Genomic DNA, 27,092 nt, shown 5'->3' on the forward strand with positions numbered 1-27,092 from the left:
TACGATGTCAGGGATAATTAGGAGGATAAGGAAATATGGGTCCAGTCTCCTCTGCCTCCGGTAATTTAGTCCGGCCTGATGAAGAGAAAAGAAGAGGAGGGGGGAAAGAGAGAAAAATAGAACGAGGGAGGATGACAGAAAGAGAGAGTGAAAAGGAGATAAAGGTTGAGGACAGAGAGAAATGGGGAAAAAATTAGGAGTAAATTACAGTGGTCATTTTGAAAGAGGGAGAAGGAATGAGGTGAGGGTGAACGAAGGTGAGGGTTAAAATGAAAGATGACGCACAGTGGGGAGAGGAGAGAGAGAGAGAGAGAGAGAGAGAGAGAGTCAGAGGAATTAGTGAAATTGCTTGTGAGAGTAAAATAAACAGAGGGAAAGGTAGAGGACAACGTCTACATTGGCTGTACTCCAAACAGTCTCTGGTGGATTAGCCATTAATCATTTAAGAATTCAAATGTTTTTTTCAAAGCTTAAAGGGCTTTGTTTTTGTCAGAACCTCTAGGTATAGCCATGTCAGCCATGCGTGCGTGTGTGCATACATTTGCGCATGTGCCTGTTTCTTGTACAACCACAAAGCACTAGCTGTACTATGGCTGAAACAGGTCATCTACCACAGTGTGCATTCTGTCACATTTTAACATTGGTAGGAAAGGTTTTTTAATAAACATGATGTAATGAGCCGTTAAACATTTAGTATAAAGTGGGAGGAATGTTGTCAATACTTGCTTTCAGAAAGTATTCACATCCCTTTAATTTTTCACATTTTGTTGTGTAACAGAATTTAAAATGGACTACATTTAGATTTTGTCATTGGCCTACTCACAATACCCAATAATGTCAAAGTGGAACTGTGTTTTTTGACATTTCTACAAATTAATTTAAAAAAAGTATTGAGTCAATAAGCATTCAATCACTTTTAGGGCAAGACTAAATAAGTTCAGGAGAAAACATTTGCTTAAGAAGTCGCATAATACGTTACATGGACTCACTCTGTGTTCAATAATAGTGTCAAAGATGATTTTTGAACAACTACCTCATCTCTGTACCCCACACATACTGTAAGGTCTTTAAGTCGAGCACTGAAGTTCAAACACAGATTCAACCAGAAGGACCAGGGAGTTCTTCCAATGCCTTGCAAAGAAGAGCACCTATTGGTAGCTGAGTAAAAATAAAAAAGCAAACGTTGTTTCAATGGCGCAGAAGGAGATGGCCGCCATTTCACGATCCCAAAACCAATTCCCAAGAAAGCCAAGGTAACGGAGCTAAACGACTTCCGCCCCGTAGCACTCACTTCCGTCATCATGAAATACTTTGAGAGACTAGTCAAGGACCATTTCACCTCCACCCTACCTGCCACCCTAGACCCACTCCAATTTGCTTACCGCCCCAATAGGTTCACAGACGACACAATCGCAACCACACTGCACACTGCCCTAACCCATCTCTACAAGAGGAATACCTATGTAAGAATGCTGTTCATCGACTACAGCTCAGCATTTAACACCATAGTACCCTCCAAACTCGTCATCAAGCTCGACTGGGTACTGGACGGGCCGCCCCCAGGTGGTGAAGGTAGGTAACAACATCCCCAACCCGCTGATCCTCAACACTGGTGCCCCACAAGGGTGCGTTCTGAGCCCTGTCCTGTACTCCCTGTTCAGCCACGACTGCGTGGCCATGCACGCCTCCAACTCAATCATCAAGTTTGCAGACGACACTACAGTGGTAGGCTTGATTACCAACAACGAGGAGACAGCCTACAGGGAGGAGGTGAGGGCCCTCGGAGTGTGGTGTCAGGAAAATAACCTCACACTCAACGTCAACAAAACTAAGGAGATGATTGTGGACTTCAGGAAACAGCAGAGGGAACACCCCCCTATCCACATCGACGGGACAGTAGTTCAGAGGGTAGTAAGTTAAGTTCCTCTGCGTACACATCACGGACAAACTGTATTGGTCCACCCACACAGACAGCGTGGTGAAGAAGGCTGAAGAAATTTGGCTTGTCACCAAAAGCACTCACAAACCTTTACAGATGTACAATCAAGAGCATCCTGTCGGGCTGTATCACCGCCTGGTACGGCAACTGCTCCGCCCACAACCGTAAGGCTCTCCAGAGGGTAGTGAGGTCTGCACAACGCATCACCGGGGATACACTACCTGCCCTCCAGGACACCAACACCACCCGATGTCACAGGAAGGCCATAACGATCAGCAAGGACAACAACCACCCGAGCCACTGCCTGTTCACCCCGTTATCATCCAGAAGGCGAGGTCAGTACAGGTGCATCAAAGCAGGGACCGAGAGACTGAAAAACAGCTTCTATCTCAAGGCCATTAGACAGTTAAACAGCCACCACAAACATTGAGTGGCTGCTGCCAACATACTGACTCAACTCCAGCCACTTTAATAATGTAAAAATTCATAAAATGTATCACTAGCCACTTTAAACAATGCCACTTCATATAATGTTTACATACCCTACATTACTCATCTCATGTGTATAACTGTACTAGATACCATCTACTGCATCTTGCCTATTGACGTTCTGTACCATCACTCATTCATATATTTTTATGTACATATTCTTCATTCCTTTACACTTGTGTGTGTATAAGGTAGTTGTTGTGAAATTGTTAGGTTAGATCACTCGTTGGTTATTACTGCATTGTCGAAACTACAAGCACAAGCATTTCGCTACACTCGCATTAACATCTGCCAACCATGTGTATGTGACAAATAAAATGTGATTTGATTTGTGCTATTGTGTATTGTAGCAGGCTCAAGGGGGTGAGCTTTCCGCGTCACCAAGTTCAATAACCAAACACGCACATAAAGCACAACTAGAATACGAATGGGGAATTTATTAGGGAGCACACCTTGGGAAAGGGGGGAATTCAGTAACCAGTTCACAGCCCACAATCCGTTCTCTTTGTCCGTTCCGTTCTCCAGGGGCAATCCTAAAACTCGGGTCCTCAGCCAAACTGGTTCAGTACACAGTGGGGGTAATCAGACAGTCCAGGTCACAACGAGTAATCACACAGATCATTCTCTCTTGTCTCACACTCCACAACACAGGCTTCCTTCTCAGTCCTTTCTCTGTTTATGCAGCCCGCTTCCTCTTTCATCCCCAAGCACTCCATGGCTTAATGACCCACAGACTTGCCTCTTTGGGGCAGAAAGTCCATATAAGGCTCGGGGGTGGAGCCAGCGGGCTGAAAGATGTCTCCCTTCAATTACCACTCCCCTCACCTCTCCCTGCCGTCTGAGTCGAGTACATCACGTGCATTCCATTTATTCAGCAAATTCACATGTTAAATCTGGGTCAGGTGCCTGTGTCCTGGCTGTCTGGCCCTATAGTTAACTTCACCCACCTTCAAGGACATCCATTGGTCCAAAAACGTACATTCTGAGGTGTGGACCAACACCAACCCTTTGTCTCCTGGCTGGAAGTCTCTTTGTTGTGCCCCTCTGTTGTACACCCGTGCTTGGGCCTCCTGAGCTTCCAGCACGTGTTCCCGTACCAGGGGCCACAAGGTTGCCATCCGGTCTATCACGTGTTCCACCATGGCTCACATCAACACCATTATCCCAGAAACCCTAGACGCACTCCAATTTTCATACCTCCCAACAGATCCATAGATGATGTAATCTCTATTGTACTCAACACTGCTCTTTCTCACCTGGACAAAAGGAACACCTACGTGAGAATGCTATTCATTGACTATAGCTCAGTGTTCAACACCATAGTGCCCTCAAAGCTCATCACTAAGCTAAGGACCCTGGGACTTAACACCTCCATCTACAACTGAATCCTCAACACGGGGGACCCTCAGCGGTGTGGGCTCAGTCCCCTCCTGTATTCCTGTTCACTCATGACTGCATGACCAGGCACAACTCCAACACCAAGTTTTCAGATGACACAACAGTGATCACCGACAATGATGAGACAGCCTATAGGGAGGAGGTCAGAGACCTGGCCGTGTGGTGCCAGGACAACAACCTCTCCCTCAATGTGATCAAGACAAAGGTGATGATTGTGGACTACAGGAAAAGGAGGACCAAGCATGTCCCCATTCTCATTGACGGGGCTGGTGTGGAACAGGTTGAGAGCTTCGAGTTCCTTGGTATCCACATCAACAAAGTTTCATGGTCCAAACACACTAAGACAGTCGTGAAGAGGGCACGACAAAGCCTAGGAGACTTTAAAGATTTGTCATGGGTTTTCAGTTCCTCAAAAGGTTCTACAGCTGCACCATCAAGAGCATACAGACTGGTTGCATCACAGAATGGTATGGCAACTGCTTGTTCTCCGACCGCAAGGCACTACAGAGGGTAGTGTGTACAACCCAGTACATCACGGGGACCAAGTTTCCTGCCATCCAGGACCTCTATATCAAGCGGTGTCAGAGGAAGGCCGTAAAAATTGTCAAAGACTCCTGCCACCCTAGTCATATACTGTTCCCTCTGCTACCACACAGCAAACGGTACCGGAGCACCAAGTCAAGGTCCAAAAGGCTCCTTAACAGCTTCTACCACCAAGCCATAATACTCTTGAACAGCTAATCAAAGGACCACCCAGACCCCTCTTCTACGCTGCTACTCTCTATTTATAATCTATGCATTGTCCCTTTTACTCTATCTACGTGTACATATTACCTCAATTACCTCAACTAACTGGTGCCCCGTACATTGACTCTGTACGGGTACCCCCTGTGTATAGCCTCGCTTGTTATTTTACTTCTGCTGTTTAATTATTTGTTACTTTTATTTTCTATTTTCAATATTTTACTTGTTTAAAAAAAATCTTAAAGCATTGTTGGTTAAGGGCTTGTAAGTAAGCATTTCACAGTAAGGTCTACACGTGACAAATCAAATTTGATTTGATTTGAATATTCCTTTGTGCATGGTGTAGTTATTAAAAGAAAAACCACCCAAAAACTACATTTTGGTATTTGTTTCATTATACCATTGTTTATGGAAAATGCATCATACCAGCTGTATTTCTTTATTTTAAAAGTTGTATATCTGAACTTTATTGTTATTGTTATTGTTATTTGCAGAACATTTTTGGACTATATCAACAATGACAAATTACACAAATAGTCTAAACTAGTTTTTGGGTGGAATTTTCATTTAATTATACTTTGGAGGGTGTGTCAATACACCTAGTCACTTCAAAAATACAGGTGTACTTCCTAGATCAGTTGCCGGAGAGGAAGGAAACCGCTCAATGATTTCACAATCACTCCAATTTAGATCAGTTTAAGAGCTTAATGCCTGTTATCACAGAGAAAACTGAGAATGAATCAACAACATTGTAGTTACTGCACAATACTAACCTAAATGACTGAATGAAAATAAAGAAGCATGTACAGAACAGAACATATCTCAAAACGTGCATCCTGTTTGCAACAAGGCACTAAAGTAATATTGCAAAAAATGTGGCAAAGCATTTCACTTTTTGTCCTGAATACAAAGTGTTATATTTGGGGGCACATCCAGTACAACACATTACTGAGTACCACTCTGCATATTTTTAAGCACGTGGTGGCTGCATCATGTTATGGGTATGCTTGTAATCTTTACAGATTGGGGAGTTTTTCAGGATAAAAAAGCAATAAGTACAGGCAAAATCCAAAATAAAAACCTGGTTCAGACATAGAGATGAATTCACCTTTCAGCAGGGCAATGACTTAAAACACAAGGCCAACAATATACACTGGAGTTATTTACCAAGAACACAGTGAATGTTCCTGAGTTATCGAGCTACAGGTTTGACTTATATGTGCTTGAAGAATCTACTGCAATACTTGAAAATGGTTGTCTAGAAATGATCAATGACCAATTTGAAAGAGCTTGATGAATTTTGAAAAGAACATTCAGACGAGTCTTGTGAGGCATGTGGGCGTCCTAGAGCAAAACGTGTTCGTGATGGTCTCACCTTTCCACAGAGGGATATTAGGGATACAGAGGGATATTAGGTACACACACACACACACACACACACACAGAGACACACACCACACACACACACGCGGCCATAGTCCATGCACATGCTGTACTAATTATGCAAAACACACATCCAAACAAAACACACTCACACAAACGTCCCCACTGTCTCTTAACTTTTCCACTTTTTATTATGGTCCCATTATCCATCAGCCCGTCATATGTATTACCAACATTATACTGCATAGCATGAGGAATTGGCGTGCTCGACTCAAAATGTCATAATTATACCGAAGAAGGAAAAACTGCACTCACTGCAAACACTGCAATAATTATACTACATACCACCAGCCCTTAACCTGTCATCTGTTCTCTCCTCTACCACCAGGAGTATTAACGGTGCAATGTATTGACTTAGGCATCAAGAACCTTGATACATATCTTTTTTCAAAAGATTCACAATGTGATGCATAGCATTGATACCATGTTGCACTGTACAGTATAATGAATAGGTACCCGTGCTTACCTTTTCCTCTATTCTCCTCTCTCCCACCAGGAGTATCCGCTGCTTGAGAAACATCATCCACTGGAACCTGATCACAGCTTTCATCCTGAGGAACGCCACTTGGTTCGTCGTACAGCTTACCATGAACCCTGAGGTGCACGAGAGCAATGTGGTGAGTACAAGGGAGTTAATTGTACATCAATTTCAGGCCGCTTTATATGCAATATACATACAGGTAACTGCCAAAATAAGGATATAAATTACACACCATAGACTGAATTTGATCACTCAGAATGTCTGTGTATTTATTGCTGTTTAACTTGCCTTGCCCTCTAAGGGTTTCAGTGGACCTAAACCATTCCATGAAAATGCACCCCACACTATAACAGCTCAAACAACTCAAGTGTTTCCTTTATTTTGGCAGTTACCTGTATATAGTTTGCTGTGATACACTGTGAGGCAACACAAACACAGAAGGGCAATACATTCATGCAGATAAGGAAACACACACACACACACACACATTCAGACACCCATACAAAAATCCCCACTCTTTCCTTCTATTACTTTCCCCCTCTCCAGGCTCACTAATGAACACACACACACATTCAAACTTTCACTTTCACTCATCCTCCTTTTTCCTCTCTCCGATCAAATTGTATTGCAATGTCACAGCTATCATTTCAAAAACATCTCCAGGGTCCGGGCGCACGCACACATACTCCGAACTACCTAACAGGCTTTGGAGTACCATCATGTCGTCCTGGTTCACTGTTAATTGCCCCTCAGCTCGCCTGCCTCTTCATGTTATTGCTTCTGCAAACATCACTCATCTCAGAGAAAAGAGAACATGCTTCTTTTCCTTCCCAGCTCTTTCAATTAGACTTTACTAGTACTTTACTAATTAGCTCGGCCCCCCAGCCCTCAGTAAGGAATGAATCCAACCCTCACTGTCAATATCTGACCTAAGAAGACAGACTGGGCGTGCTCAAAGCAACCCAGAGGCCTCCAGAGTGGCGCAGTCATTTAAGGCGGCAGGTAGCCTAGTGGTTAGAGTGTTGGTTTAGTAACCCAAAGGTTTCAAGATCGAAACTCCGAGCTGACAAGGTAGAAATCTGTCGTTCTGCCCTTGAACAAGGCAGTTAACCCACTGTTCCTAGGCCGTCATTGAAAATAAGAATTTGTTCTTAACTGACTTGCCTAGTTAAATAAAGGTAAAAAAAAAAAATTAAAGGCACTGTATCGTAGTGCTAGAGGCGTCACTACAGATCCTGGTTTGATCCTGGCCGCAACCGGGAGACCCATGAGGCGACACACAATTAGCTCAGCGTCGTCTGGGTTAGGAGAGGGTTTGGCCGGCTGAGATGTCCCTTGTCCAACGAGATGGGTCCAATTATGTCTGGTTAAAACCCAAACATTACATTCCACAGTAAGAACCCGAATGCCAACGGTCGAGCATGGCAGTGGTAGTGTGATGGTTTGGGGATGCTTTGCTGCATCAGGACCTGGACTACTTTCCTTAATAAAAGGAACTATGGATTCTGCGCTGTATCAGATCATGCTGAATGTCCATCCGTCTGTGAGCTGAAGCAAGACAATGCAGCAAGACAATGATCCAAAACACACAATCAAGTCATGAAAATAGTTCAAAAGCAAACAAATTGGAAGTTTTAGAATGGCCTCGTCAAAGTCCAGACCTTTTCCCAATTGAGATGTGGCAGGACTTTAAATGAGCAGTTCATGCGCAGCTTGAAACCCTTAAATGTCACTGAGTTAAAGCAGTTCTGTATGCAAGAATCCTATTTTGCGGCACTGTAACTGTGTTGCAGTCGTACTACATACTATTTACAGCGTACTGTTTATGAAAAACGAATGCAGTTAAAGACAAAATATCAGCATACTAGGCTTATCCTAACTGAGAACACGTCAGCTAATGCGCAATTGCGTTGATTCCTGCCATTCAATCATTTTGGTACAGTGCATCCCCTCACCTGTTTATCAGCTGTTGCCTCAAAAGATGATTCTCTATTTTCAAAACGGGAGTTGGCTCGGTCAAAAGCAACTCTCGAACCTCAGGAGAGTTATTTTTCACTTTTGAAAGCTGTCATTTTTGTGTTTTTTCTTGTCCTTGGTACACTGGGTTCCCCCTGCGAATATAGAGGGGACGTGTGTCAGTGGCGGGGATGTCAGGATGGTAGCGATATCACGCTATCACACTCAACCACGGCCCCACTTCACTGATCGGACTGGGAGTCTCTCACCCTCAATGGGTCGATTAGAGTAGAGGCTAGAGAAAATGGAGAGTTGTGAATGAACTGCGATCCTGATTTGACAGCTGCCCTGAAATGCCTTTAGACTACACAAGGGGTAGAGTGGAGGGAATTGGAAAGGGTAACTTGGGATCTTAGCCCAAATACACTGAGATTGCTAGCTATAGAGTCCCATTTTCTTTGCGACTTTGATGATTGGATGGGTAGTACAGGGTCAGGGAGTCTTTTGGTATGTCCTTGAAGTAAGTGGGGTGAGACTGTGAAGCTAGACAAGGAGTCAATGACACTTTCATATTGAATAGAGATATTTCCCACTCAGTACATTACTCTTTTCTTTTCACTAGGTACCATATGAATAACTACCTGAACAAATGCTAAATTAGAATATTTTTTCTTATTGTCGTGAAAATGAGGTAAATAAGAAACACCTGATTGTGAACCAAGGCCACTCCCGACCTGCATGACAATAAGGAGTTCTCGTCTAAGATTCTAGTCTTACATATGTTAAGGAATTTTCATGAAACTACTATAGTTAAACACTTAGACAACATATTCATCACAGGCCTTCAGAGATGGGCTTTGCTACTTTTGAACAAACGCCAAAGAGGAGCATCTCCCCCCTCTTTCCGAACTGATATCATTGCCCAATGAGTCATCTTTCCTCAATCTTGAGAGAGAGATTAAAGACTGACAAATCTCCTGTCTCATCTCCCAGCTGTAGACACTGTTGTGGAATTATTGTAATCAAAAGGAGAGACTTTTCAATTTCTTCAAAACAAGTAAACTTTATTATTTAATGACTGCAGTAATGGAGGTTGTCAACGAACCACCCGTAAGCGATTAGTTGAGAGCCCAACGTCAAAAGATACCATGGTCTTTTATAGCAACGATACACCCCCTTCAGTCTACATGACAAACAACAGATGTATGGATTGAGTCACAAGGTTAAGATGCTTAGAATTCACAGCAGACAGTATCTCCTATGGAGACTATTTTCATTGTATAGAGACCAGGGTCTGTCCCCCCAACTCCATACCGGAGCCATCTCCCCCTGGTACACCAGTACAGAAACATAACCCATGCTATGGAATGTGGTCTCTTTAGGTTTATCAACCAAAGACATCATGCATCTTCTGTCAGTGTTAAATCTCCAAGAGGCCCACTATCAGTTCACACAGACACAATAGAGTTATAAGAACCCTCTATTCTGTTGCATAAAACAACCATTTGACGCAATTACAGTATTATGACATAGTCTTTCAATTTTGCTCTCACAACACCTAGTCCAGACTCCCCCAAGTGCCATTCTCTGACTCTTTCAATCCAAAGTAACTCCCAAGTGGCCCTCAATGACCTGGTCTCAGTAATTGTCAAAGATAGAGGTTGAAGTGCTAAAAGTGGCATACAGATGTGTACTATCTTAAATTGACCAGTTTCTCACAGCATGAAAATAATCCTGCAGCAGCAGAGAATGTGAATTATTATGTGGATTTGAATTAATGGACATTTTTGTTGGTGTTGATAAAGATTTCTTTAGGACAAATAGTTTTACATTTCTAAGTGAAAATTGCAAACTTTAGAACCCTTTCTAAACCTCGAATACACTACAATTAGAATTTTCTGCTGCGCAGGAAAATTCTCTGCGACAACAGAGTGATCAAATTAACGTCTTATGGGCAGGTGGGACGGTAGCGTCCCACCTGGCCAACATCCGGTGAAATTGCAGATCGCGAAATTCAAACTACAGAATTATACATATTTAACTTTCATAAAATCACAAGTGTAATACATCAAAATAAAGCTTAACTTCTTGTTAATCCAGCAGCTGTGTCAGATTTCAAAAAGTCTTCGCGGCGAAAGCACACCATGCGATTATCTGAGGACAGCGCCTCGCATACAAAACCATGAAAAACATATTTCAACCAGGCAGGTGCGACACGAAAGTCAAAAATAGTGATATAATTAATGCCTTACTTTTGATGATCTTCTTCTCTTGGCACTCCAAAAGGTACCAGTTACATCAAATGGTCCATTTGTTCGATAGTGTCCTTCTTTATATCTGTCACACCCTGACCATAGTTTGCTTTGTATGTTTCTATGTTTTGGTTGGTCAGGGTGTGATCTGAGTGGGCATTCTATGTTGGATGTCTGGTTTGTCTATTTCTATTTCTGGCCTGATATGGTTCTCAATCAGAGGCAGGTGTTAGTCATTGTCTCTGATTGGGAACCATATTTAGGTAGCCTGGGTTTCACTGTGTGTTTGTGGGTGATTGTTCCTGTCTCTGTGTTTTGCACCAAATAGGACTGTTTTAGGTTTTCGCACGTTTGTTGTTTTGTTAGTTTATTCGTGTACAGTTTCTTTATTAAAGTACAATGAATAACAACCACGCTGCATTTTGGTCCGCCTCTACTTCACCTAAAGAATACCGTTACAATATCCATAAAAACTTAGTTTAGCTGGCGAGCTTCAGTCAATCATCCACCCAGTTTCCCTCCATAAAAAAACGGAATCCCAAACCTTACTAATAAACTTTTCCAAACAAGTCAAACAACATTTATAATAAAACCTTAGGTACCCTAATAAGTAAATAAACTATACAATTTAAGACGGAGAATCGTTAGTCTTTTCCGGAGAAAAATACCAAAGAACGCGCTCTCATTCACACGCTTGGAAACACTACAGCCAAAATGGGAGACACCTAGAAAAACAATTTCTGGCTCATTTTTCCAAAAAACAGCCTGAAACTCTTTCTAAAGACTGTTGACATCTAGTGGAAGCCCTAGGAACTGTAATCTGGGAGGACTTCGCCTTATAATAAAGGTGACAGCCATTGAAAATAGTGGTAGGCTGAATTTTTCTTGGGGGGGATGGTTTGTTTTCGGGGTTTCACCTGCCATATCAGTTCTGTTATAGTCACATACATTATTTTAACAGTTTTAGAAACTTTAGAGTGTTTTCTGTCCAAATCTATCAATTAGATGCATATCCTAGCTTCTGGGCCTGAGTAACAGGCAGTTTACTTTGGGCACTCTTTTCATCCGGGCGTGAAAATACTGACCCCTACCCAAGTGAGGTTAAGATAGCAGATCTATATAGACTTTGGACTTGTTGAGAGGTATTGTCAGTGTTGGATGACTCAGACTATCATAGGCCATGGGAAGTGAGAGCTATGATGCAGTTTAACAAGTAATGCAGGAGGTCAAATTTGCCATTCTTATACTGCCACGGTGATCTTTGTTTGCCAGACATCTGCCTATATACCAGTCCCAAATTGGAAACATTCAGAGAGACCTTTTGACACTACTCAGAGCTCAGAGCTCAACAAGCTGCATATGTTAATTAAATACGGATTCCACAGTGGGAGTGTCACTCGCAAATTTAGTGTTTTTTAGAGAACCAGGGCTGCATCCGAAATGGCACCCTATTCCCTATATAGAGCACTACTTTTGACAAGGGCCTACAGGGCGCCATTTCAGATGCAGCCTGGATCGGCAACAACCCCCTAAGGAGTGAGGAAAGGAACCAGTGGTGGCTTGACAGCTCTCACTTTTTTTCATTTTTACTAGCCTTAATATTTTTTGTTATTCTTTCCTTCCTCTCTATAAAAGTTGTGGTGCCGGCTTGTCACGGCAGCCTATAACTATTTCCACGTGACAAACTTCTTCTGGATGTTTGGGGAGGGCTGCTACCTGCATACAGCCATCGTGCTCACCTACTCTACGGACAAGCTACGCAAGTGGATGTTCATCTGCATCGGGTGGTGTGAGTTAACACTTAGTTCATCAAAGGAAAGACGGATGTGGGTTGATTGATTAATTTCACTCATCACAAAGAATGAAAGTCAACTGTAACAGAGACGATGTGTGATGTTTTACAGGTATCCCTCTTCCAATCATCATCGCATGGGCCATTGGCAAGCTTTACTACGACAACGAAAAGTAAGCACTTTTTTTTTCTCATTCTCTCTCGGGTTCTCTCTATCTCTATTCATGTCCCTGTGGTATCGATTTGTCTTTGGAATCAGGCAACAATCTTGTCCGTGTCTAGCTCCTCTCAGACCCATCAGAGTGATCATTGTAGTGGATGAGAGATGGATGCCGCCTAGTCATCTCCTTAATTGTGCTTTCTGCCAAGTCATTAAACAACCAATTAATTCACATTTTAAGGGAGTCTTAGTGAACCTGTAACCAGCCATTTCTCTGCATACAGAATAGCAGGTTGACATTTATTGTCATGAGTCTTGCCCTGGTGGCAGAACTGAGCGATGTCCCCTTATTTGCCAGGTCAAAATTGGCTATATTGCAAAAAATCATGAAAACAGAGATTGCCTTTTTGGTTTCAATTTAAGGTTAGGCATTAGGGCTAGCAGTATAGTTAAGGTTAGGATTAAGGTTAGGGTTCGGTTTAAAATCAGATTTTTGGACTTTGTGGCTGTGCCAGCTAGTGCAGAGCTGTCTCCAAAACAAGATTAATTATGAAAAACACCAAAAGAAAGATGCCCAGGGTCCCTGCTCATTTGCGTGAACGTGCCTTAGGCATGCTGCAAGGAGGCATGTGGACTGCAGTTGTGGCCAGGGCAAGACAGCACTACAGGAAGGACAATTGATCGTCGTCACAATTGCAGACCACTTGCAACAACACCCGCGCAAGATTATTACATCCGAACATCACACCTGCGGGACAGGTACTGGATGGCAACAACTGCCCAAATTACACCAGGAACGCACAATCCCTCCATCAGTGCTCAGACTGTCCACAATAGGCTGAGAGAGGCTGGACTGAGCTTGTTATCATTTCAGGCAATCTCAACACTGTGCGTTACAGGGAAGACATTCTCCTCCCTCATGTGGTGCTCATCCTGACATGACCCTCCAGCATGACAATGCCACCAGGCATACTGCTCGTTCTGTGCGTGATTTCCTGCAAGACAGGAATGTCAGTGTTCTGCCATGACCAGCGAAGAGCCCGGATCTCAATTCCATTGAGCACGTCTGGGACCTGTTGGATCGGAGGGTGACGGCTAGGGCTATTCCCTCCAGAAATGTCCGAGAACTTGCAGGTGCCTTGGTGGAAGAGTGGGGTAACATATCACAGCAAGAAATGGCAAATCTGGTGCAGTCCATGAGGAGGAGATGCACTGCAGTACTTAATGCAGCTGGTGGTCACACCAGATACTGACTGTTACTTTGACCCCCCCCAGTGATCAGGGACACATTATTCCATTTCTGTTAGTCACATGTCTGTGGAACTTGTTCAGTTTATGTCTCAGTTGTTGAATCTTGTTATGTTCATACAAATATATTCACATGTTAAATTTGCTGAAAATCAACAGTTGACAGTGAGAGGATGTTTCTTTTTTGCTGAGTTTATAATAATATATATTTTTTTTTAAATCATAAAAGTAGTGCACTTGGCTTTTCTATCCAGACATAGTTCCCCCAATCCCTCTGCTTTGTTTTACCATGAGCCGTTTTGCTCTCTCGCTCTGATACCAACAAGGTGAAGACAGAACAAATGAACGATTCACTCCACTGAACTGAGTCTGTAGAATGAGTGAATCTGAGGCATCTCATCCCCTCGGAGAGTGTCTTCGCTTCCTTTATTCATCCTTTTTTCATCCCACTGCAAAGTGGATGTAATTCCACAAAATTCTTTGCTAGAGATGAGTGCTGGACTTTACAAAGGCCTCTTGTTCTCTGCCAGTACTGGCTTTGATAGGCTAAGCCCTCTCACCTACCTATGATGTCAATTGTGATTGGCCGAGGCCGATGCTCATTTTAGTCAACTATAAAAAAAAATGTTGGCAAAGGTCCCGCAGTCTGCTTTGTCATTGACAAAATGTGACTGTGGTGGACCTTCTGCATCTGCCAGTATGATTGGCTCAACTCTCTGTGTTCTAAATTGCAGGTGCTGGTTTGGGAAGAAGGCAGGAGTGTACACAGATTACATCTACCAGGGCCCAATGATCCTGGTGTTGCTGGTAAGACAGTGTTCCACAATCCTTTTCACATTTCTCCATATTTGTCCTCCTAGTATAGACATTTATAGACATAGTGTTCTAGCCTTGTCCTACACCAAGTTCTTCCCCTTTACATCTTCCCTCTAAGTGTGTTTGTATTTACAGCACCGCACAGTTAGGAACACTGACAAAATAACATTATTGTGGCACTCAAGCAGAAAATTGTTTTCCGACGTCAAGTAATTCCTTCAAGACAAACAGTAGAAAGGTCATTGACATTCAATGGTGTGTGAACTTTATACCGCAGCCTTCCAACGCACACACTCACGCACATGCAGTAATACCATTGTGTGAAGCTATTTGAACGGTGTGACACCTACTACACATATTGAGAACTGACTGGGTCAGTTGGAATGAATATGATATGAGGAATATGTATGAATCGTAAATGATTGGCAGCATGCTAAACTGTGACCGTTTTAGCTCACTTTGACTCTCTTTACACTCTCATTTCCTCCTTAACCTGTTGGGACTAGGGGGCACAAGGAGTCCCCTAAAGGGAACACCCCCTCCCATTCAGCTGAAAAAAAATATTATTTAGAAATATTTAACTTTCACACATTAACAAGTCCAATACAGCAAATGAAAGATAAACATCTTGTTAATCTACCCATCGTGTCCGATTTTTAAAATGTTTTTACAGCGAAAACAACATATATTTACGTTAGATGACCACCAAATTCAAAAGCGCACACAGCGATTTTTCAGTCACAAAAGAATAAATATAGATCAAATGAATCACTAACCTTTGATTATCAGAAAGTTTAAAAAGGTGACTGTTTATCTCATGCTCCAGTTCCAACTGACCTGAGCCCTAGGACCATGCCCCAGGACTACCTGACATGATGACTCCTTGCTGTCCCCAGTCCACCTGACCGTGCTGCTGCTCCAGTTTCAACTGTTCTGCCTTATTATTATTCGACCATGCTGGTCATTATAAACATTTGAACATCTTGGCCATGTTCTGTTATAATCTCCACCCGGCACAGCCAGAAGAGGACTGGCCACCCCACATAGCCTGGTTCCTCTCTAGGTTTCTTCCTAGGTTTTGGCCTTTCTATGGAGTTTTTCCTAGCCACCGTGCTTCTACACCAGCATTGCTTGCTGTTTGGGGTTTTAGGCTGGGTTTCTGTACAGCACTTTGAGATATCAGCTGATGTACGAAGGGCTATATAAATAAATTTGATTTGATGCCTTCTCCCTACATAACTAATCAGATACTCACACATAACGTTGGAACATGATTGAAAATACAGTACCAGTCAAAGGTTTGGACAACTACTCATTCAATGTTTTTACTATTTTCTATATTGTAGAATAATAGTGAAGACATCAAAACTATGAAATAACACACTGGAATCATGTAGTAAACAAAAAAAGTGTTAAACATATCAAAACATATTTTATATTTGAGATTCTTCAAAGTAGCCACATTTTGTCAGATTTGCACACTGTTGGCATTCTCTCAACCAGCTTCACCTGAAATGCTTTTCCAACAGTCTTGAATGAGTTCCCACATATGCTGAGTACTTGTTGGCTGCTTTTCCTTCACTCTGTGGTCCAACTCATCCCAAACCATCTCAAAATTGGGTTGAGGTCGGGTGATTGTGGAGACCAGGTCATCTGATGCAGCACTCCATCACTCTACATCTTGGTCAAATAGACTTTACACAGCCTGGAGGTGTGTTGGGTCATTGTCCTGTTCAATAACAAATGATATTCCCACTAAGCGTAAACCAGATGGGATGGCGTATCACTCCAGAATGCTGTGGTAGCCATGCTGGTTAAGTGTGCCTTGAATTCTAAATAAATCACTGACAGTGTTACCAGCAAAGCACCCTCACACCAACTCCTCCATGCTCCATGGTGTGAACCACACATGCGGAGATAATCCGTTCACCTACTCTGCGTCTCAGAAATACACGGCAGTTGGAACCACAAATCTCAAATTTGGACTCATCAGACCAGACCAAAGGACAGATTTCCACTGTTCTAATGTCCATTGCCCATGTTTTTTTTGCTCAACCAAGTCTTCTTATTATTGCTGTCCTTTAGTAGTGGTTTCTTTGCATCAATTTGACCATGAAGGCCTGATTCACACAGTCTCCTTGATGTTGAGATGTGTCTTGCTTGAACCCTTCGAAGCAATTTTTTGGGCTGGTAACTCTAATGAACCAATCCTCTGCAACAGAGGTAACTCCCACATTTTAATGTAAAAAATGGATTTTTATTGATTTTCCTCAGTAGTCAATAATCCTAAGACCTTGCTCTGAAGCATTAAATTGGCTTTTTTTTACTCCTTGTTTGACATACAGTCAAGATACTGTATCAGCCCAATATCAGTCTGAAAACTTGAAACCCTGTGACTATCATATTTTCGCATTGACTGCAATGTATTGAAAATAATGTCTAACCTGTTACACTCATATTTTCCCATTGACTGCAATGTACTGAGAGAAAGGTCAAGCCTGTGACACATCTTTTCTAATTTCCTGAAATGTATTGAGAAAAATGTCAACCATGTGACAGTTATTTCCAGCACAGACAAAGATTGTTTTATTAAATGTTTCTTTCTCATAACTTACCAATGTAAATCTTCCTACATTCTTATTTTCTCTCTGTTTTCAGATCAACTTTATATTCCTCTTCAACATTGTGAGAATCCTAATGACCAAGCTGAGAGCCTCCACAACCTCAGAGACAATACAGTACAGGTGAGCCAGGACCAGGGCCCCAAATGCCCCCCTATACCTTTTACAGTGGATTACTTTTAACCAGGCCCCCATAGGTAGTGCTCTACCTCCTTGGATTTCTTCACATTTTATTGTGTTGTTGTGTTGATTAAAATACATTTAATTATTATCTACTCGTCAAAGTGGAAGAAAAAGTATATTTAAAGAATAATGAAAAATAAAATACTAATATAACTTGATTAGATAAGTATTTATGCCCCTGAGTCAATATATGTTACAAACACCTTGGGCAGCGGTTACAGCAGTGAGTCTTCTTGGGTAAGCGCTTTGTACACATGTATTGTACAATATTTGCCCATTGTTATTTCCAACATTCTTCGAGCGCTGTCAAGGTGGTGAAGGTAGGAAACAACATCTCCACTTTGCTGGAGAAGGTGGAAAGTTTTAAGTTCCTCTAAATTCCAGAAAATTGTGTCATGACTTTAGAAGCTTCTGATAGGCTAATTGACATCATTTGAGTCAATTGGAGGTGTACCTGTGGATGTATTTCAAGGCCTACCTTCAAACTCAGTGCCTCTTTGCTTGACATCATGGGAAAATCTAAAGAAATCAGGCAAGACCTCAGAAACAAAATTGTAGACCTCCACAAGTCTGGCTCATCCTTGGGAGCAATTTCCAAACTCCTGAAGGTATCACGTTCATCTGTATAAACAATAGTACACAAGTATAAACACCATGGGGCCACGCAGCCGTCATACCGCTCAGGAAGGAGACGCTTTCTGTCTCCTAGAGATGAACGTACTTTGGTGCGAAAAGTGCAAATCAATCCCAGAATAACAGCAAAGGACCTTGTGAAGATGCTGGTAGAAACAGGTACAAAAGTATCTATATCCACAGTAAAAATGAGCCCATATCGACATAACCTGAAAGGCCGTTCAGCAAGGAAGAAGCCACTGCTCCAAAACCGCCATAAAAAAAGCCAGACTACGGTTTGCAACTGCACATGGGGACAAAGATCGTACTTTTTGGAGAAATGTCCTCTGGTCTGATGTAACAAAAAGGGGGAGGGTTGCAAGCTGAAGAACACCATCCCAACTGTGAAGCATGGGAGTGGCAGCATCATATTGTGAGGGTGCTTTTCTGCAGGAGTGACTGTTGCACTTCACAAATAGATGGCATCATGACGGGGGGGAATTATGTGGATATATTGAAGCAACATCTCAAGACATCAGTCAGGAAGTTATAGTGTGGTTATAGCGTGACCCACTGAAATAAATTCATTAAAAATCCTACAATGTGACTTTCTGAATTTTTTAAAACTCATTTTGTCTGTCATAGTTGAAGTGTACCTATGATGAAAATTACAGGCCTCTCATCTTTTTAAGCGGGAGAACTTGCACAATTGGTGGCTGACTAAATACTTTTTTGCCCCACTGTATCATTGATTTTGGCTTCATAATGAAGTTTTTTTTTCTTTTTGTTGAGTTTAGTTACAGAATCTCTCAATTTGCAGTAAGTAAGCCAGTCAGATGTACCGCCAGACTTATTAGCCACTCTTTCAACCATACAGTATTTTAATTCCTCATCAATCCATAGGGCCTTAACATTTCTAACAGTCAGTTTCTTAACTGGTGCATATTTATCATTAATTGGAAGTAATTTCATAAATTCATCAAGTGCAGCATCTGGATGCACCTCATTAATCACATCAGAAAAACAAATACTTTTAACATCATCAAATAAGAGTCACAGCAAAATCTTTTGTATGATCTCTTATATTAAATGTTATGTCCAGTTGTTGGAACTGTGGCTTTTCCTGGGTATAGCCACTATGTTGTGATCACTGCATCCAATGGGCATGGATATAGCTTTAGAACAAAGTTCTACAGCATTAGTAAAAGTACATGTGGATGATCTTGCTCCTGTAGTAGTTGTAAACACCCTGGTAGGTTGATTAATAACCTGAACCAGATTACAGGCACTGATTACAGTAAAAAGCTTCCTCTTGAGAATACAGCTTGATGAAAACCAGTCAATATTCAGATCCCCAAGAAAGTAGACTTCTCTGTTTACATCACATACACTATCGAGCATTTCACACATATTATTTAGATACTGACTGTTAGCACTTGGTGGCCTATAGCAACACCCCGAAAGAAAAAGGCTTCAGATGTGCCAAGTGAATCTGCAACCACAACACTTCAATAACACTTGACATAAGGTCTTCTCTAAGCATTACAGGGATATGGCTCTGAATATATACAGCAACTCCTCCCCCATAAGCATTTCTGTCTCTTCCATAGATGGTTGTTACGAATCCCTTTTGGCCCGACAGTCTAGGGGGGATGGTAATGAGACCCGTAACATAACTCATGCAAATTATTATTGTGACAAAGTAAAAGTGTGCACGAAATAACCACGACAACAGAAATCTACCGTCAAACTCTAGGTTTATTTATAAACACACGGTAATGGGGGGAGCAGGAAAAGGGGCTGAGCTGGACCCAAGAAAAGAAACAATAAGTATTCAAAAACACCCCTAAGCTAGACTAGCCTACTTTAACAACAGCTAACTAACTAACCAAAAATACAGTGGGTGGTCCGCCCAGTTCTAACTAGTGTATTTAACAAAGTTCACCTACGGGTAGTGTATGCCCATGGGCGACTTGTCTTGGTTTCCCCCTTTTCCCACCAGCAACAAACAAACACCATAACCAAAAACAATACTCACAGGTGATGACAAAGTGCTATGGAGGTGCTTTAAACAAAAGAGAGGTTTAAGACACAAAGCGAGAGTGAACCACAGAGACCTACAGACATGGCATTTACAGAGAGATTGAGCTCTAGAACAAACAAATGATGGGGTTTTTAAACCATGGGGGAGGAACTGTGATAGGCTAGGAAGTAGGAGGAGGTGTGTCTTCTGATTGATGATTGATTGTTGACTGATTGGGCAGTGATGGTTTTCACCTGTGAGGGGAGAAGGAGAGAAAAGAAACACACACACAGGATACACACACACACAGGATAAATGTATCCGTAACAATGGTATATCCTTGTATTGCTACTGCTGTATCATCAAATGAATTATCTAGGTGAGTCTCAGAAATGGCTAATATATGATTGTTATCCGATGTTAGCAAGTTATTGATTTCATGAACCTTTTTTCTAAGGCTACATGTATTAATATGGGCTATTTTCAGCCCTTTCCTGGGAAGCTTATCGGAGATAGACATAATATTGAAAAGAGCAGACAAAACAAGATAAAAAAATATATACATTCAGCAGTCCGTGAATCAATTGGTTTGTGTGTGCGCTGCGGGGTTGAGGCCACGAACCCATAGGCTTGGCTCACTCATCCATTGCAGGCTTCTGGGAGGGAGGGTGGACAATGAGCCTGTCGTAGCAGATGTACGCAATGTACCCATGCGCTCTGGCAGCTTTCATTGTTGGGATCAGTTATTTTCTCTTCTGGCGCACAGCTTCGGGATAGTCCTCGTTGAGGAAGATATACGTTCCTCTCAAGTTCTTGGCTCTTTCCAGAACAGCTACCTTGTCCTTGAACCTCAGGAACTTGACCACTATCGGCCTGGACCTATCACCTGGGCCGGTGGTGGGTTTTCCAGTCCTGTGGGAGTGCTCCACATTGACCTTGCTGTGGTCCATCTTCAATTTCTCAGAGATTTCTCATTTCCCTCACTTTGTCCTCAGACTCCATCCAGGTCTCATGTGGAGTTCTGCAATTCCGTCAACAACCATGTTGTTTCACCTCTCTCGAGAGTCTGATTTATCTGTAATTGTTATCATGGATTCACACCAATGTCCTCTCTCAATGACTTACAGATTGCTGTCATCTTGCCGTTCTCCTGTTTCAACTCGTCGAGCTGACCCTGGGAGAACTGCAAACTGTTCTTCAGGTTCTGGACCTCTTTGGTCTGGTCGTCCATTCTTTTGTTAGTAGGATCCACAAGTATTTGGACAAAACACTTGAAACTATTTTATTGTTGTTGTAACAACTGCTTATAGGTTATAGGTTTAAAATATCCTTCACATGTGATAGAGAGACACCACTGGCACTGTCCTCAATGGTACTCCCGCTGGCTTTGGTATTTGTCATGGTAGCTAGCAACATATGTTAGGCTGTTACTCCTCGCAGTTCCAGACAGGGCAGGTCATGGGGAAAATTGAAAACAACAAACAGCAGAGATCTAGCCAGCCTCAAACCCGGGACAATCCGCGGTCCCAGGCACAATGGCTAACTGCGCCACGGGCTGCGTTTAAGAACACCTCGCTAGCTTGATATCCAGCTTGTTAGGCTAGCTGCGATGCCAAATAGCTCCTCAGACCCGTCCTTGGTCGGTAGGATCACTGGAAAGATACAAGCAGTCCCAGCAACTGATGCCAACTGCGTCCCTGGATCCATCATAAGAAGCTAGGCAAGCCAAGAACTTTCCAACAAACTTTCCAAACAAACAAAACCGAGCTCTTCCTCGTTCAGCGTACAACAGGAATATATGATCTAATCACTGCCTCCTCGCAGCAAAATCCGCAGAGCTGGGAAGATTGTATCCCCCATATAAATATAACATTCTATTGTTTGCAAGAATTTTGTATAATCATTTCAATTGAAAAATTTGAAGTTTTGAATCCGGCGTTGTTTTGCATGTCAATTCATAAACGATGTGCCATGGGATCAGTACATTGAAAATCTCTTCCCAAATATTTTTCAATTTATATGGCACAGCTGTCAATTTGTTGGTCCTTAAATTAAATTGGTATGTGGTTTTATTTATCACCTTTTTTAAAACCATTTATGGTCTTTAATGCAGGGCCGACAGACAAGTTCCTTACTTTTCCCCATTCTACTTTCCTCTTCCATTTTTGTGGTATTGTTGCAATTAGTTGGTTATAATTTTGGGTAGAGCAGACATTTCCATATGTCTGTGATAGCTGCATGTGTGACAACTCCACCAGTCCTATTTATGATCATTTACAAAAATTATACCTTTTTTAAAAAATTTAATCAATTTGTTAAATTTTTTATTCAATTAGTATATTTGAGTTTAACCACAATATTTGTTGTATTATTTGTTCTGTCTTTTCAGGTGGATTAAACTGAAATTGCTATCAACTTTCTAAGGCTTGTTTAAAAAAATGATATTTGGAGATGATTTCATTGTCAAATAACCGAAAGTGAGCAGTTATAATCTGAAAAAAAGAAAAAAGGCCATTCTTGAACATGGGGTGAGGTATTCTTATTAATTTACTAGAGAACCATTTAGGTTTTAAGTATAACTTTTGTGTGACTGATGCCTTTAGTGAGAGGTCTAATGCTGTACTATTTAATTATTTCTGCCCTCCGAATTCATATTCGTTATATAAATAGGCCCTTTTAATTTTGTCTGGCTTGCCGTTCATAATCTCAGCAAAAAAAGAAACGTCCCTTTTTCAAGACCCTGTCATTCAAAGATAATTCGTAAAAATCCAAATAACTTCACAGATCTTCATTGTAAAGGGTTTAAACACTGTTTCCCATGCTTGTTCAATGAGCCATAAACAATTAATGAACATGCACCTGTGGAGCGGTCATTAAGACACTAACAGCATACAGACAGCTTACAGACAGTAGGCAATTAAGGTCACAGTTCTGAAAACTTAGGACACTAAAGAGGCCTTTCTACTGACTCTGCAAAACACCAAAAGAAAGATGCCCAGGGTCCCTTCTCATTTGCATGAACATGCCTTAGACATGCTGCAAGGAGGCATGAGGACTGCAGATGTGGCCAGGGCAATAAATTGCAATGTCCGTACTGAAACGCCGAAAACAGCACTACAGGGAGACAGGATTGACAGCTGATTGTCCTCGCAGTGGCATACCATGTGTAACACCTGCACAGGATCGGTACATCCGAAACATCACACCTGCGGGACAGCTACAGGATGGCAACAACAACTGCCCGAGTTACACCAGGAACGCACAATCTCTCCATCAGTGCTCAGACTGTCCGCAATAGGCTGAGAGAGGCAGGTCCTCATCAGACATCACCGGCAACAATGTTGCCTATGGGCACAAACCCACCATCAGACAGGACTGGAAAAAGTGTGGTTTTGTCTCAGAAGAGGTGATGGTCAGGATCGCTTTTATCATCGAAGGAATGAGCGTTTACACCGAGGCCTGTACTCTGGAGTGGGATCGATTTGGAGGTGGATGGTCCGTCATGGTCTGGGGTGGTGTGTCACAGCATCATCGGACTGAGCTTGTTCAGTCCACTGTGGATTACAGGGAAGACATCCTCCTCCCTCATGTGGTACCCTTCCTGCAGGCTCATCCTGACATGACCCTCCAGCATGACAATGCCACCAGCCATACTGCTCGTTCTGTGCGGGATTTCCTGCAAGACAGGAATGTCAGTGTTCTGCATGGCCAGCAACGAGCATGGATCTCAGTCCCATTGAGCACTTCTGGAACCTGTTGGATTGGAGGGTGAGGGCTAATGCCATTCCCCCAGAAATGTTCGGGAACTTGCAGGTGCCTTGGTGGAAGAGTGGAGCAACATCTCACAGCAAGAACTGGCAAATCTGGTGCAGTCCAATAGGAGGAGATGCACTGCAGTACCTATTGCTGCTGGTGGCCACACCAGATACTGACTGTTACTTTGATCCCCCCCCCCCATTTACACGTTAAGTTTGCTGAAAATAAACGCAGTTGACAGTGAGGGGTAGTTTTGTTTTTTGCTGAGTTTATTATTTAAAAAGCAGGTCACTAGGTATAGGCAAAACCATAAGCAAATAGGTAAACTGTGATATGACTTAAGAGTTAATCAGGGTGATTTTTCCACAAATAGACAGGTTTTTTCCTTTCCTATAAAAATTGTGGACAACCTTGTTTAACCCCCTTTTGACAGTTTAAAAGTTTGAGATGTAGCCATTATTTACTATTTTACACCTAGGGATACTATACATAACTTCAACCTATTGATAAGAGTTTCTCCAAAATGTAAGTATTCTTGGCATTTATATATAAACTCCAGTCGTACTTTATCAAAAACCTTTTCAAAATCAGCTATGAAAACCAGGACTGGTTTCCCCAAAATTCCATAGTATTCTATTGTTTCCAGTACTTGTCTTATATTATCTCCAATGTATCGTCCCTGTAAAATACCTGTCTGATTAGGATGAGTAATGTCTGACAATACCTTTTTAATTCTATGTGCCAAGCATTTAGCTCAAATTTTTGCATCACAACACTAAAGTGTAAGAGGCCTCGATCTTTATATATATATATATATATATATATATATATATATATATATATACACACACCACTTGGATCCTGTTTCAGTAATAATGAAATCAGACCTCCTTGTTGCATGTTCTGATAATCTAACGTTTATATAGGAGTGGCTAAAACATGCTGGTCCTCTGAGTATATAAAAAAAAGTTTGATATACTCATACATATATTTACATGTACATATTCTCATTCGCCCCTTTAGATGTTGGGGTATTGTTAGATGACTTGGGGTATTGTTATATTACTGCACTGTCGGAACTAGAAGCACAAGCATTTTGCTACACTCGCATTAACATCTGCTAACCATGTGTATCGTGACAAATACAATTTGATTTTGCTTTATTTGTTGGGGATCATGGCCAGACAGCAATTTTAAGGTATTGGCATAGATTTTTAAGCAGATTTAAGTCAAAACTGTAACTTGACCAATAAGGAACATTCACTGTCTTCTTGGTAAGCAACTCGTGTAGATTTGGTTTGTGTTGTAGGTTATTGTCCTGCTGAAAGGTGAACTCCTCTCCCAGTGTCTGGTGGAAAGCAGACTGAAGCAGGTGTTCCTCTAGGATGTTTTGCTTAGCTCTATCCCAGTCTTTGCCGATGTCAAGCATACCCATACCATGATGCAGCCATGCTTAGAAATAAGGAGGAAGTTATTCAGTGATGTGTTGTATTGGATTTTCTGCAAACATAAGGCTTTGCATTGAGGCCAAAAGTGTATTCCTTTGCCATGTTTTTTGTTGTTGTTGGTATGACTTTGATGCTTTGTTGCATACATACTGTATGCATGTTTTGTGTATTTGAATTCTTCTTTTCACTCTGTCATTTAGGTCATTATTGTGGAGTCGCTACAATGTTGTTGATCCATCCTCCGTTTTCTCCCATCACAGCCATTGAACTTTGCAGCTGTTTTAACATCACCAATGGCCTCATGGTGACATCCCTTAGAAGTTTCCTTCCTGTCCTGCAGCTCAGTGCAGAAGGATGACTGCATCTTTGATGTGTCTGTGAGGTTTAATACATCATCCACAGCATAATTATTAACTTGACCATGCTTAAGGATATTGAATATGTCATTTGTTATTGTTACCCATTTACCAATCACTGCCCTTATTTATGAGGCTTTTGAAAAGCTCCCTGGTCTTTGTAGTTGAATAGGTGCTTGAAATGTAACACTTGACTGAGGGACATTACAGATGCTGAATGTATGGGGGGGACAGAGGAAGGGGTGGTCATAAAAAAATAATATCAACCCCTATTAGTCCATAGAACTTATTATATTATTTTTTAAGCTAAATTTGACCTCTGAACTTATTTAGGCTTGCCTAAAAAAGGGGTCTGAATGCACAACAAAATGTGAAAAAAAGTCCAAGGGGGTGTAGACTTTCTATAGGCACTGTAGGGATTAGGGTGCCATTTTGGACGCATCCAGGGTCAGCTGAGCCAGCCTCAGCTGTAAAGTAGACATCAATATGCTGTTAATTAATACACGCCCAGGAAACATCAATGGCCTCGTTGGAAGAAACCTAATGATCGATACCTGTCTGGTTGAATTGTAATAATTTATTTTTGTATGGAACCAGGTGGGGTGGGAGAGTGTGTGCGTGTGTTCCGCGTGTGTGCGTGCCCATGCCCGTGCCTGTGTGTAGCTGTATCTTCAGAAACACTCGCACCCTTCACAGCTACTGTAACCAGCTAACACAACACACCATGCTGACTATTCACAAGCCGTAATAATTTTCACACCTTTTTTTGGAACAGTAAAATCAGACTGATTCCTTGGATAATGAAACCAGAGTGGCAGACGCTGCATGGGGTCATCTGATTGGAAAGTAGCCAAGCAAATATCTCATTATTGTTATTCTAATGGAGTCATTTGTCAATCAAACTTCTTATTGAGCAAATTCAATTTGGCTTCACTAATGTGATTATAAAGGCTACGTTCGTTACCCTACAGTCAGCTTTTAGCCTGCGTCCCAAATGGCACCTTATTATCTATACAGTGCACCACTTTTAACCAGGGCCGGCCCTGGTCAAAAGTAGTGCACTATGTAGGGAATAGGGTGCCATTTTGTGGGTCTCGCGCCATTGAGCCTCAGCTAGTGCTCCTCTATTGGACTCTCCTGGTCAGCACTTCACTGATGATGAATAATATGCTGATGGATGAGAGGCCAGTATGACCTAGAACATGACCTTGTCCTCATACATTAACCCCTTGGTGGGCCGTATAGCTGGAATGCACCACAGCAATGCACTTCCACTGGGAAATGGATGAATTGAAAGAATGTGTCCGTGTCACATTAAAAATTGTACATTCATTTAGGGCAGTACGGCAACATGCTAGCTCTGACAGCGCTGGGT

The 27,092-nt window shown here is 42.0% G+C and overlaps 1 protein-coding gene across 1 annotated transcript in view; it reads left to right on the forward strand.

The window, feature by feature from the left end:
* LOC115110128 (corticotropin-releasing factor receptor 1-like) overlaps nt 1–27,092 on the forward strand; it is a 164,916-nt gene that overhangs the window by 123,569 nt on the left and 14,255 nt on the right. The window contains exons 7-11 of the mRNA XM_029635516.2: nt 6,510–6,630; nt 12,338–12,491; nt 12,607–12,667; nt 14,637–14,709; nt 17,377–17,462. Coding sequence (XP_029491376.1) covers nt 6,510–6,630; nt 12,338–12,491; nt 12,607–12,667; nt 14,637–14,709; nt 17,377–17,462 — 495 coding nt within the window. The remainder of the gene's footprint in view (nt 1–6,509; nt 6,631–12,337; nt 12,492–12,606; nt 12,668–14,636; nt 14,710–17,376; nt 17,463–27,092) is intronic.

Source organism: Oncorhynchus nerka, linkage group LG26 (assembly GCF_034236695.1).
Source record: "Oncorhynchus nerka isolate Pitt River linkage group LG26, Oner_Uvic_2.0, whole genome shotgun sequence".
NCBI classification, from domain to species: domain Eukaryota; kingdom Metazoa; phylum Chordata; class Actinopteri; order Salmoniformes; family Salmonidae; genus Oncorhynchus; species Oncorhynchus nerka.